Source organism: Erythrolamprus reginae, chromosome 10 (genome assembly GCF_031021105.1).
Source record: "Erythrolamprus reginae isolate rEryReg1 chromosome 10, rEryReg1.hap1, whole genome shotgun sequence".
Classification (NCBI taxonomy): Eukaryota; Metazoa; Chordata; class Lepidosauria; order Squamata; family Dipsadidae; genus Erythrolamprus; species Erythrolamprus reginae.
The window spans coordinates 13855268-13868512 of NC_091959.1; the positions used below are offsets into that span (position 1 = coordinate 13855268).

The window sequence follows — 13245 nt, forward strand, 5'->3', positions numbered from 1 at the left end:
GTGAGGAAAGCTCTTTTAAGTGGCTTTTTTTCCACAGATGTGGATTACCCAAACTTTTGAGTTAGTGCTGCATCTATATCCCACTGGTAACAAATGAAACAGCTGAGGCCTTGTTGCTACAAAGCCAAAGTTGTGAGCCTAAAACATACCCAGAATATCTCTTCTAACTCTGAGTAGCAAAGTCAAAAAGGAAACCCCCATCCGGGAGTTTTAGGGGACTTCCCAAGATTGCTTTGGAGTTGGTAGATACAATTCGTTGTGTAGATGGTTTGCATTATGGGGGGTGCACACGCTTTCAGCACTCTGTGCTAAAAAGGTTAGCCAACACTTGTCAAGGGTGCCAAGAGTTTCCTCAAGTTCCCCAGGAAGAAGAAGGAAGCAAGCAGACTATTTTGTGTGCCACCTTTTGTGTGAAGCCTTGGCCTCCTCCCTGGCAAACCTGGAATAAATTAACCAGCCTTTTTAAAAAAAGTACAGGTAGTCCTCAACAACAATTCATTTAGTGACTATTTAGAAGTTACAACAGCCCTGAAAATAGTGACTTAGGACCATTTTTCACATTTCTCATCCCCGTGGTGAGAAAGCATTGCCACGGTCATGCAAATAAAATTCGTATGCAGAAAAGATTACAGTAATACAAATCTAAGAAAGAAAGAAAGAAAGAAAGAAAGAAAGAAAGAAAGAAAGAAAGAAAGAAAGAAAGGTAAAAAATATCTAATATTACATATTACAACTGCAGCTAGGATTACTTTTGCTCAGTTTTTGAAAAATGCAGAGATCCCCCCCAGAAAAGGCAATTATAATCAAAATGTATGATTGTTCCAAAATGGATAAACTTACAATATAACTAAGGGGCGAAAAAGAATCAGAATATTGAGACGTGGGAACAGTGGTACAAATGGATTGAACTAAGGAAAGGAAATAAGATCATGAGTAACTCACAAAATTAGTAAAAAAATAAGATCTAAATATGTAAATATAAAAGGTATAACTATATGTACATGTAAAAAGAAATGAATAACTGTTAAAGTGAAAGTTCGAACAAGAGTACTGTGATGATATGCAGATATGAAATGTTTTTATGCAACTGCAAAATTACTGAAATTATAACGATGCTATTGTTTTTTTTAGTATTTGAAAATTAATAAACTGACTCATGTTTATGACGGTTGCTGTGTGCCCAGGTCACATGATTCCCCTTTTGTGACCTGACAAGCAAATTCAATAGGGAAGCCAGATTCACTTAACAATGGTGTGACTAATTGAACAATTGAACAATTGCAGTGATTCACTTAACAAACTTGGCAAGAAAAGTAATAAAGTGGGGCAAAGTTCTCACATTTCTCACTTAGCAAGATACTTTTTTTCTAAAGGAGAAATTTAAAGATTATTATTGACAAAATTGGTGTACAGATGTTAAATGAGCCACATTCTTCTTTGTTTAGAGTTTGTGCCTGGAATTAAATAGACAAGCTAGCTTTTGTGTCTCTTTTTGTTTCATACAGCCCACTAATCCATAGTTAAACTACAGTTCATTGAATAAATCTAATTTTGAACCCTAAGCTAAGAATGTTGTCTCGGACAGCATAAAGAATTGGGCGGCATCCAAATGGAATAAAATAATTTCAAAGTGATCAGTCCCAATTGTGTCACTTTGGCATGTTTTGTGAAGCCTTCCTGTCTCCTATCATCCTTAGCTACAATTCCATATACTGTATGATCTGAGAGAAAACAGACAGGCTTATTTGAAGTCTGGTGGTGCCAAAGGATAGAATTAGCTAAAGACTCAAATCTGCCTTCATTAGAAAATGTTTAAGTGGGTTCAGCAAACGCAACCTTCTGCTCCTAACTAATTTTCTTTTACCAATTCGTTCTGCTGCTTTGTTCTGTTCTGCCTTGCTTGAATTAGTGCAGAAAATATCCTAAAAGTGAAGAACAGGCAGTATCTTGATTGGGAGAAGCGAAGCCTGAAAGCTTGTTCTCACTTCAGGGCTACAAGAACCAGATGGTAGTATATACTGTGTTATGCTAGTATTACACTGTTAACATAAGAAAAATCTACATTTAGGCAAGAAAAACAAAACGCACAGGTACAGTATATGTGGTTATTGCTCAACAGTAATAACTGTGAGAGGGATCTTGGAGTCCTAGTGGACAACCGTTTAAATAGGAGCCAGCAGTGTGCAGCAGCTGCCAAAAAAGCCAACACAGTTCTAAGCTGCATTGACCAAGAGATAGAATCAAGATCACGTGAAGTGTTAATAACCACTTTATAATGTCTTAGTAAGGCCATACTTGGAACACTGCATCCAGTTTTGGTCACCACAATGTAGAAAAAGATGTTGAGACTGGAGAAAGAGTGCAGAGAAAAGCAACAAAGATGATGAGATTGAAGACTAAAACATATAAACAATAATTACAGGAACTGGGTATATCTAGTTTAATGAAAAGAAGGACCAGGGGAGACATGACAGCAGTCTTCCAATATCTCAGGGGTTGCCACAGAGAAGAGGGGGTCAAACTATTCTCCAAATCACCTGAGGGTAGAACAAGAAGCAGTGGGTGGAAACTAAACAAGGAGAGAAACAACTTAGAACCAAGGAGAAATTTCGTGACAGTTAGAACAATTCATCAGTGGAACAGCTTGCCTCCAGAAGTTGTAAATACTCCAACACTGGAAATATATTTATATGTTATAAGCCGCACTGAATCTTCGGAGAGAGATGGCATATAAGTCCAAATAATAAATAAATAATAATAAATTTTTAAGATGTTGGATAACCATTTGTCTCAAGTGGTGTAGGGCAGTGATTTTCAACCTTTTTTGAGATGCGGCACATTTTTTACCTTTACGAAACCCTGGGGCACATTCCTCCCCTTCACTCTATTTCTTTCTCTCTCCCTCTTTCTCTTCCTTCCTCTTTCTTTATCTCTCTCTCCATCCCTCTTTCTTTCTCTTCCTTCCTTCCTCTCTTTTTTGCTCTCTCTCTCCCTCACTACCTCCCTCTATGTCTTTCTCTCTCTCCTTCTCTCCCTCTTTCTCTCTCTCTTGCTTTCTTTCTCTCTTTCTTTCTCTTGTTCTCTCTCTCTTGCTTTCTTTCTCTCTCTCTTGTTCTCTCTCTCGCTCTTTCTCTTTCTTGCTTTCTTTCTCTCTCTCTCTTGCTTTCTTTCTCTCTTTCTCTCTCTCCTGCTTTCTTTCTCTCTGAGCTTCGCGGCACACCTGACCATGTCTCGCGGCACACTAGTGTGCCACGGCACACTGGTTGAAAAACACTGGTGTAGGGTTTCCTGCCTAAGCAGGGGATTGGACTAGAAGACCTCCAAGGTCCCTTCCAACTCATCATCATCATCATCATCATTATTATTATTATACCCTGGGAGCTTTTACCTCAGACTAAAAGGCCATTTCCCCCCTCCCTAATCAGACAAAACAACATAAGCAAATAAATAAAGTCATTTTTGCCTTAGATGCTTCATCACTTGAGGTTTTTAAGAATAGACTAGACTGGATAGCAACTTGTCTGTGATGCTATAAGGCAGTGATGGCGAACCGTTTCTTGCTTGGCTGCCAAAAGTGCGTGTGTGCGTGCCCACATCTATAATGCAATGCCCTCCCCCTGCGCATGTGTGCACAACCACGCACCCCTGTGCTGCCGTTCCCCCCATGCATGCGTGCAGGCCTCACTGAATGTCCGGTAGGCCCGCTGGCCCTTCGCCCTCTGGGGAAAGCCTCTGTAGCTTGTGCATGGCATAAAACGGGCCCACCTAGCCTACCAGAAGTTCGGAAATGAACTTCCAATAGGCCCATTGGGCCATTTTTTGCCTTCCCCAGAAAAGTCCAAAAATTAACTTGCCAGCGCATACATGTGCCTGCTGGAGCTGACATAGAGCAATGCTTCACGTGTCCTCAGGTATGGCTCTGTGTTTTATGAATGGATTGAAAAGGAAAATGGTTAAATCTATGAAGTATTCTGAAAGCAATTTAAAGGAATTAGAAATAAGTACGTAAAAACCTAGATGACAAATGCTGCCACCATTTCTCTTTGCCACAGATTTAAAGGAATTAAAATCTAAGAAAATGGTTATTAGAAGTTGAAAAAAAATGTGTATTTTGAATTAATGTTTTATTCTGATTTTTTTCTTTCTTTATTTTACTCTAGACTGATTTAGCCTTTCTTTTGTTTTTAGACACAACTCAGTTCTTGAATTATGAATTTATTATGGAAGATGTGTTTAGATATATATGCCATTAAAACGTAGATACACTTATGTATTCTTAGATGCCATTGATTATGATGATATGTGTGTTTTCATTTATGTTTATTTTAAGGTGCAGAAAAATAAAAACTTATACGCAAAAATAAAAAGATACGGCTCTGTGTGGCACCTGTGGCATGCGGGCCATAGGTTCACCATCTTGGCTATAGGGTCTCCTGCTTGAGCAGGAGGTTGGACTAGAACAGTGTTTCCCAACCTTGGCAACTTGAAGATATTTGGACTTCAACTCCCAGAATTCCCCAGCCAGCATTCGCTCCAAGGTCCCTTCCAGCTCTATTCTGACACCATGTAAAATATTTGAAAAAAGTCAGGTTCTACATTTAGGCAAGAAAGCCAACACAGTTCTAGGCTGCATTAACAGAGGGGTAGAATCAAGATCACGTGGAGTGTTAATACCACTTTATAAGGCCTTGGTAAGGCCACATTTGGAATACCACATTCAATTTTGGTCGCCATGATGCAAAAAGGATGTGGAGACTCTAGAAAGAGTGCAGAGAAGAGCAACAAAGATGATTAGGGGGCTGGAGGCTACAACATATGAAGAACGGTTGCAGGAACTGGGCACGGCTAGTTTAATGAAAAGAAGGACCAGGGAAGACGTGATAGCCGTCTTCCAATATCTCAAGGGTTGCCACAAAGAAGAAGGAGTCAACCTATTCTCCAAAGCCCCTGAGGGTAGAACAAGAAGCAATGGGTGGAAACTAAACAAGGAGAGAAGCAACTTAGAACTAAGGAGACATTTCCTGACAGTTAATTAATTAATTAAAACAATTAATCAGTGGAACAGCTTGCCTCCAGAAGTTGTAAAAGCCCCCAAACTGGAAGTTTTGAAGCAGATGTTGGATAACCATCTGTCTGAAGTAGTGTATGGTTTCCTGCCTAAGCAGGGGGTTGCCTAAACTTTGTTGTTGTTGTTGTTATTGTTATTATCTAGAGGCAGGACAGTTTAGTTATAATTTAATATCCCCCCCCCTTCAAGAAAGTTTAAAGGCTGGCTGGTTTTTTTGTTGTTGTTCATTCAGGTGTCTGAATCCTAAATAGACACTTTTCCTTTTTTCCCAGAACAAGAAAAAGAAATATTAAACCTTCGCTCTGTTTGTTTTATTTTTAAGCCTCAACATTTTCCAAACTTCTTCTACCTCATGGTACTTTTAGGAATCATCTTATTTTTCTGTTTGGAATTGCTCATGAGGGAGCAATGCAGGGAGAGCCATAAAATGGTGGCTCATTCACAGATCCTGTTTTCAAAATGGCTCCCGACTGCAGGCCAAAGCTTTCTCTTCCCTGCTTTCTTGCTGCCCTCTGCCAGCTTCTTAAAGAAATGCATTTTGATTTAACTCCGTTGCTTTTTCCATGTTTTCCCTTTCACACCTTTTAAAATAAAATAAGGGCTCTAACGTGCTGCAGTACACGTGCCAAACGATTGTGTCATGTGTTCTCAGGAATCTGCTGGAATTATTGCCTTTTTACAACAAGATATAAAACCTGAAAGATATTTCTTTTCCTTTTTCGCAGTCCAGTTCCTACCACTGAATTAATTGACTTGTCCAAGATATTTTTTTTCTTTTTAAAAGGGGTTTTATGAGATTTTTTCTTTTTTGAGGGAAGAGAAAAACTGCTTTTAATAGCTGTAAGAAACAGCCTGGCCTAATCCATGCCTATATATTTGGCTCTGCCTATACACTGATATTATTGCTGATATATCTTTAGTGGCTTAGCCTTTTAGCTTTTATTGCTATTGTTTTGTATTGAATAACATGTTTTATCCATATTTTTAATTGATTTTTTAAATATTTACATCTTAATATTTTCAGGTGGGTCAACATCCATATATTTACATTCATATCAATACATCATATATTTATGCATTGTATACACGATCCTTTTTGATATTTTTTTCTTTTCCATCTGTCTCTTATTGTTGTTTTGCATTTCTTTTTTCTTTTTGCCCATTTGTACCATTTTGTCCAAGTAGAATTGTAATCCGAGTCCTTTTGATTGTTTAGTTCCATCATTAATCAGTCCATTTCTGCATAGTCATATATATTTTAAATTATCTCCTTTTCAACGTGTCTGTCTGTGGGTCTTTGTGCATAGGCAATTCTTGCAGCACGTACTATATGTAGTGTTAAATATTTAATATTTTTAGAATACAGTAGTCCCTCGCTATACCGCGCTTCACTTACTGCGGCTTCACTTCATCGCGGGTTTCTGAGGAAGTTGATCGGCAGATTTAAACAGCCCGCCGAACTCGATTGGCAGGGTTTTTTTTAAAAAAAAAAATCTAAAATTGTAAATACTGTATTTAAATACTGTATCTAAAATAAATACTGTGTGGGAAGGGTTTATAAACACTTAAAACAATGAAAACTTACCAAACAATTACAATATAAATACTTAAATAAGTACTATCAGTCGATAAATTCCCCATCGCGGATTTCACCTATCGCGGCCAGGTCTGGAACGTAACACCAGCGATAGGTGAGGGACTACTGTACGGTTTTCTGATGATGCCTAATAAAAAAGAATTCCAGCGTAAATTCAATTACAGTATCTTTTATTTCTTGTAACCATTTTTTGGCGTTTCCTCCAGTACTTTTTTTAGACTAGGCTGTTTTATAACATACTTTGAATGTGGTTTTAAAATTGGAGGAAGAATCATCGGTCTCTCTACTGTGTGGTTAACAGCAGCGCCTTGTTAGCTGAACATGCAAATGATCCATCAGCTCTAGTAATGAATGTCAAGGAACACTGGGGGAAGAAATGGATTAAAATTGAATAAAATCAGAGTAATGTGAAACGGTCCAAGAACCAGCCTCAGAATTGACAATGAAGTTACTGAAGTGATGCATAGCATCTGAGGTGGAATAGCAAGGAGAATTGCTATAGTTGATTGCTTGGATAGTCCTTTTCTATAAACCCTGCAATCTTATGGGCTTTTCACCGCAGAATCTGCAGGATCTTCTCACAACACATGAAACCTAGCTTAACTGGACGTACTTGCTGTATTCACATGACTTGTAGTGTCCAAAGAAATAAATCATATAATAGTAACGTGATTTGGTTCACGCAACAGACTTAAGGCAACATTGCTGTATCTCTAGTACATTTGTATGGACCCAGCTTCTGTCTTATACACTGACATGACTCTGGATGGTAGTCCTTCCAGGAACCTGGCCTTTTCCTACAAAGCCTTTGTCTACAAAGATCTTGGAATATAAAAAAACACTGATTTCTCCTTTCCTAGACTCTATGGTTATTAGACTTGACTGGAGCAGGTTCTTCCAGAAAAATCAATTGCGGATAGGACCGGACAGAATACTGTAGAGTAGAGTAGAGTAGAATTTTATTGGCCAAGTGTGATTGGACACACAAGGAATTTGTGTCCAGTGCATATGCTCCCAGTGTACAGAAAAGAAAAGATAAGTTCATCAAGAATCATAAGGTACAGCACTTAATGATAATCTGGTGGGTACATATAAGCAATCAAATCATATTAGGAATCAGTCAATATAAATTGTAAAGATACAAGCAAAGGTCCAGTCATACAGTCATTTGTGGGAGGTGATGGGAACAATGAGAAGATTAATAGTAGTTCAGACTTAGTAAATAGTTTCACATTTTTGAGGAAATTATTGTTTAGCAGAGTGATGGCGTTCGGGGAAAAACTGTTCTTGTTATATCATAATTCATCCAATAAGTGAATATATGGATGTGTTTCTGAAGATCTCTGTTAACATATAGCAGTGGTGCTCCAGCATAAGCTGGCTGTAAAATTCTGAGAGTTGAAGTCCACAAGTCTTAAAGTTGTCAAGTTTTAAGACTTCTGACATATAGTGTACATTTGAAACCTCAGCCTATAGGTAGATGACCTTTCCAAACCTGAGTGTCATCTCTTCCCCATCCTTCAAAAAGACAAGCTGTAATTTTCAGAATAGTTATCTTCCTCTGAATTGGAGAAAACTTAAGCAGATCCCACAAAGCTAGGTGGATGTGTCCCGGTAAGCCGCCTTGAGTTACCTTGTGCAAGTAGGCGGCCATATAATTTTCCAAAATAAATAGAACAAATAATAAATTTCATGATGGAAGCATGTTGACCAAGATAATTAAGTCCACATAGTTGTACATAATAAGACTGTACCATATTTCAGGGGGGGGGGGGCCTCAAAAGACAACTTGCTATATCCTTGATGGTAAACAAAATCTTGCTATTTTTCTCCACAGTCACTCAGCATCTGAAGAGGGGTCAGGTTCCGACTCGGGGAGCCAGTCAGACAGCGAGCAAGGCAGTGATCATGGAAGTGAAACCAACAGCAGTTCTGAGTCTTCAGGAAGTCAATCCGAATCAGAAAGCGGGTCCACAGCATCCAAATCTCGGCAGAACCCTCAGGAAGCTAAGGAGAAACCAGCATCCAAGAAAGAAAGGCTAGCTGATGTCAAAAAAGTATGGCTTTGCCTTGCTAAAAGTGGGGATAACTTGAGAAATTGGGAAACTTGAGGGGTGAAAGGGGGGTAATTTTGCTTGATTGGAACTTGTGGGTCTTCTGGGGATAATGTTTTGAGCTTTGGTTTAAAATTATGATTTCTAATGCAATGCCCTAAGGAAGATCTAATTTAGGAGGAGAGCAGGCAGAGTTGAGGGATGATGTTAAGCATAAAACGTATCAGGAAACACTTAATGAACTCAATCTGTATAGTCTGGAGGATAGAAGGTAAAGGGGGAACATGATCGAAACATTTAAATATGTTAAAGGGTTAAATAAGGTTCAGGAGGGAAGTGTTTTTAATAGGAAAGTGAACACAAGAACAAGGGGACACAATCTGAAGTTAGTTGGGGGAAAGATCAAAAGCAACGTGAGAAAATATTATTTTACTGAAAGAGTAGTAGATCCTTGGAACAAACTTCCAGCAGACGTGGTTCGTAAATCCACAGTAACTGAATTTAAACATGCCCCGGATAAACAGTATATCCATTGTAAGATAAAATACAGGAAATAGTATAAGGGCAGACTAGATGGACCATGAGGTCTTTTTCTGCCGTCAGTCTTCGATGTTTCTATGTTAAGCACGTCACCAGAACAGAAATCTTCAGAGGTTTTTAATCATTACATTCCCACGAAAAGTCCAATTCCAACCCCTCCTGAATTCCATTAATCCTTATCTGACGCCAATTTAATGTTGAACTTGAGTTGTCTAGATTCTTGTGTATAGGCTTGAATAAATCTTCTGTGGTGCAACTTAACAGATGATCCCCATCCTTTGAACCTGACATCCAATGTATTCAGTCAAGAGGCCCAACCTATATCACTGGAGACTTCCAGGAGAATATAAGAGATGATTTTTTTTCTGAGTGCCCGTCGTATCCCTTAATGGAATACAAATGCCAGCTTGATTTATTTTGCAGATGTGGGAAGAATATCCCGATGTTTACGGGGTGAGACGATCCAACCGTAGCAGACAGGAGCCTTCGCGTTTCACTATAAATGATGAGGTAAGGGGAGAGGAAACCCCTAAAGAGGAAAAGCCATCCTTGAAAGAGCCCAGTTGTTACTTGGTGGTTGCATTTTGCAGTCTTAAAGCACACTTCCTGCAACTGAAGCTAGGCCAGAAGATCCAGTGCCCATCAGACCTTTTGGGTCTCCAAATAGAAAATGATATGATTCTCATTGAAATCTTGGACAATCAATCCATGGCGAGAAACATGGAGATGTTGCAGGAACAGTCCTGCTTTGAGACTTCAGAAAGATGGCATGATTAAAAAGAATGCATGATAAATGTGTGTCTGTTAAATATATATATATATATATATATTGTGTTTTTCCTTTGTGTTAAACCTTTTGCCTCCTTTTTTATATTATAGATGTAATCCTCTCTTCAAAATATCCATGCATGAGATGAGTTCAGATGGTTAATTTTTTTTCCCCATCTGATGGCTGAGACATCAAAACCATTTCTTTCCTTCACTTCCATCCAAAACCGTGTTATGGGCAGTGTGATTATGGAACTGGCCAACTTTTCTTTGCCGCTTTTGTGAGTGACCGATTCTGCCACATTTTTTTCTCTTTTTTTTTTTCTCTTTTTCTGTTTGTGTGCATATTTCCCACTTCGACCGATGTCCAAAGTGAGTAAGGAAATTTTCCCTTCTGTTTTTTACAGACGGAGAAAATGAGGCTCAGGAAAGTTCAGAATCAGACTGAAAATGTCAAAGTTGGAAGTCCAAAGGTAGGCACCTAAATTTATATTCAAGCACCTGCAAAAATAAGCGGCACCCTCTCCTCCCATTAAGGAGTCCTCTAAAAATGGGTCCATTTATGCTTGGGTGCCTATATATGGATTTAGGTGCCTAGCAGAAGGCACCCAGATTTGAACATTTTGCATCAAAAAAAAGAATGATTCTCTTGGCCTTTCCCCCGTCTTGTCTTCGAATTCAACTCTCTTCCGTCAGGTTGGATTCACCGCCATGAGAAAAATTGCAGAACAGAAATCTTCAGAGGTTTTTAAATCCTCATTGTCATTATTATAATTATGACTATTCTTTTGCCCTTTGGGGCTGGGGCACTCGAGGGCAGGTTACGTTGTCTTAGAGTTGTCTTAGTTTAGTGACTGAATTTCCTGGCAGAGACAAGATTTGAAATTGATTTGTAGGACAGCCCTTAATCTGCTTTTTTATTTTCAAAGCAACTTGGCATAAATAATGTGTCTTCCTTTTTTTTTTCCCCCCCCTCAATTTTTTTATTAATTTTCATAAAATAAACAGACACACATACAAACACTAAACATAAAGTGGGGGTCTTCCAACTGTGTTCTACTTAGACCAGCTCTACCTTCCATTCTCTGTCCGGTTCTCCTCTTCTCCTGTGTGATCTTCTATCTTGGACAGTGGTTTTGCCCATGCCATCCGGACTACCCTGTCCGTATCCTTCCCCCTCCCACCCAAAAGTCCTCTGAAGGCTCAGATCCAAGGGGCCATTAATTCTTTTGTCATTAAACAAGAGGGTTTTGTTTTCCTTTTTTCCAAGTCCTGCAAATGCCAAGCTCAATTGTCCTCATTTCTCTCTCATAATGGTCCAGCATGTACTGGGCTGGTGATGTCACAACCCCCCACATCCAATCTTCACTGCAGACAAGAGTTAGGGAAACTCCTTTCCAATTTTATTTTACAATATTATGTGGCTTTTGCAAGCACTGGATTTGCTGCCTGCTAGATGTTTATGTTGGCATTGCAACAGACAGTGGTTTTACTTGTACCTTATGCGAAAGAAAAATATGTGTATGGTTCCCAGCAAACATTGCAATACTGCACAATGTTGTAAAAAAAAAAAATAGAAAGCTTCTTTCCCTCCTGAAATGAAAAGGATTGATTATTCTGATGGAAAAAGGAACGGTGCACAACCTCCACTTTAACAGTGTGCTTTAATTAATGGGATCTTACTTATGCAAAATTGTAGCCTTTTGCTGCTTTTGCTATTTAAGGAATCTAATGAGGGTACTTCTAGGAATACTTAACAATGTCTTTTTAGTGGTGAACTACTTTTGCCTGCATAATATTTTTCCATTGGGTGTATGCATTTTAAAAATGCATAATTACAGCACTTCACACATACATCCTAGAAAACAGGTCCCTTAACTTCCCTTCAGATGAATTCCCAAATTACTCATCTCTATTGACTTTTCCATTTTACTATTCCACCTTGCAGAGAAGGTCCTGCTATCTTGTCTGATGTGACTTTGAGAAAAAACATTCTGGCAGGATTGTGCAAAAAAGCACAATATAAATTAGAAAACTATCTGAAGTATTTCTCTATTCCGCTGTAATGAGGTTAGGAGTTCAAGAAGATCACTTCCTCAAGTTCACTGTGACAGTGTGATGTTAAAAAGACAAAGGAGTCAAGTCTCACCCAACATCTTAAGCCACAGTTTAAGACTGAACTTAGGTTTGTTTTTGGATTGTTGTCTTACGCTGGTGAGAATATTTGGTTAAGCAAAGACTGGCAGAGATAGTCTTGAAGGGCTTCAGAAAATTTCAACAAGTGCACTAAAAACTTTCATAGTCCTCCCAGCTTCTCCCACTATCTGTGCTCACACAATATCTGTAATCTGGTTTGTGTCTTTGGGGTTATTGCAAGGTAGGGAGCTGGGCTGCAAAACCAGATAATATCAAAGAGTGAGATTTGAAGGCGGATCAATCACCACAGGAGCTTTATCTTCTGCTCCTATATTTGAGTAGCTTCAGGGTTCTTGTTTAATGTCCACTGCATCAAGGAACATATATAATCCTCAATCAAAGAAGAAGGTTATAGTTTTTTAGTTGGAGATGACATATGCAAGCTTCTGGAGAACTGTATTTTGATGGGATTTCTCCAGTAAGGATAGAACAGAAAGCTAAACTTGCAGAAGGAAGAAAGAGAGAGGAAGGAAGGAAGGAAGGAAGGAAGGAAGGAAGGAAGGAAGGAAGGAAGGAAGAGACCCAAACCAGTCTAAGAAAATTGGATGCACTCCTTGGATGCTTTCCTTGGTGGAGGAAAGTGTGCAGAAGATGATCTGCATGGTAGAATGAAGGAAGGTTTTGGAGCAAATTCCTCTGCTCTGGAATAGCATGATGTGCAAACTTATCCTATAGCAGATAAATAACAAACCACATTATGTCTATGCTTGGTGCACGAGTGCCTTGTGCTGTGTTTTTCCTCCCCTGAGGGGCAAGAGATGCTGATGGCCAGGAGGGCAGAAGGAAGGTCCCCTACAAAGCTTGGGGGCACATGAGAGGCAAAACTTTTGTATAGCTACAAAAGGGATACCGTCAACTCTCATAATTCCATGCCAACATCTAGCTCCTGTAATGAAGTTCTCATCGAAACTGGTGGAGGATGGTAATGTCTGGATCTGGTAGAAGATGTGCCAGTCCAGTGCAGAGGCTCGGTGACAAATGGGAGTCAGTATACAACTTGTAATTAGGGGAAGGATAGAAAG

At 39.1% G+C, this 13245-nt stretch overlaps 1 protein-coding gene across 4 annotated transcripts in view; it reads left to right on the forward strand.

Annotated features, from left to right (window-relative positions):
• The window catches only part of CHD2 (chromodomain helicase DNA binding protein 2), a 94495-nt gene that overhangs the window by 8425 nt on the left and 72825 nt on the right, over positions 1-13245 (forward strand). For all 4 annotated transcript variants that reach the window (XM_070763514.1, XM_070763516.1, XM_070763517.1 and 1 more), the window contains 2 exons: positions 8503-8722; positions 9683-9769. In XM_070763514.1, the coding sequence (XP_070619615.1) occupies positions 8503-8722; positions 9683-9769 (307 nt within the window). The remainder of the gene's footprint in view (positions 1-8502; positions 8723-9682; positions 9770-13245) is intronic.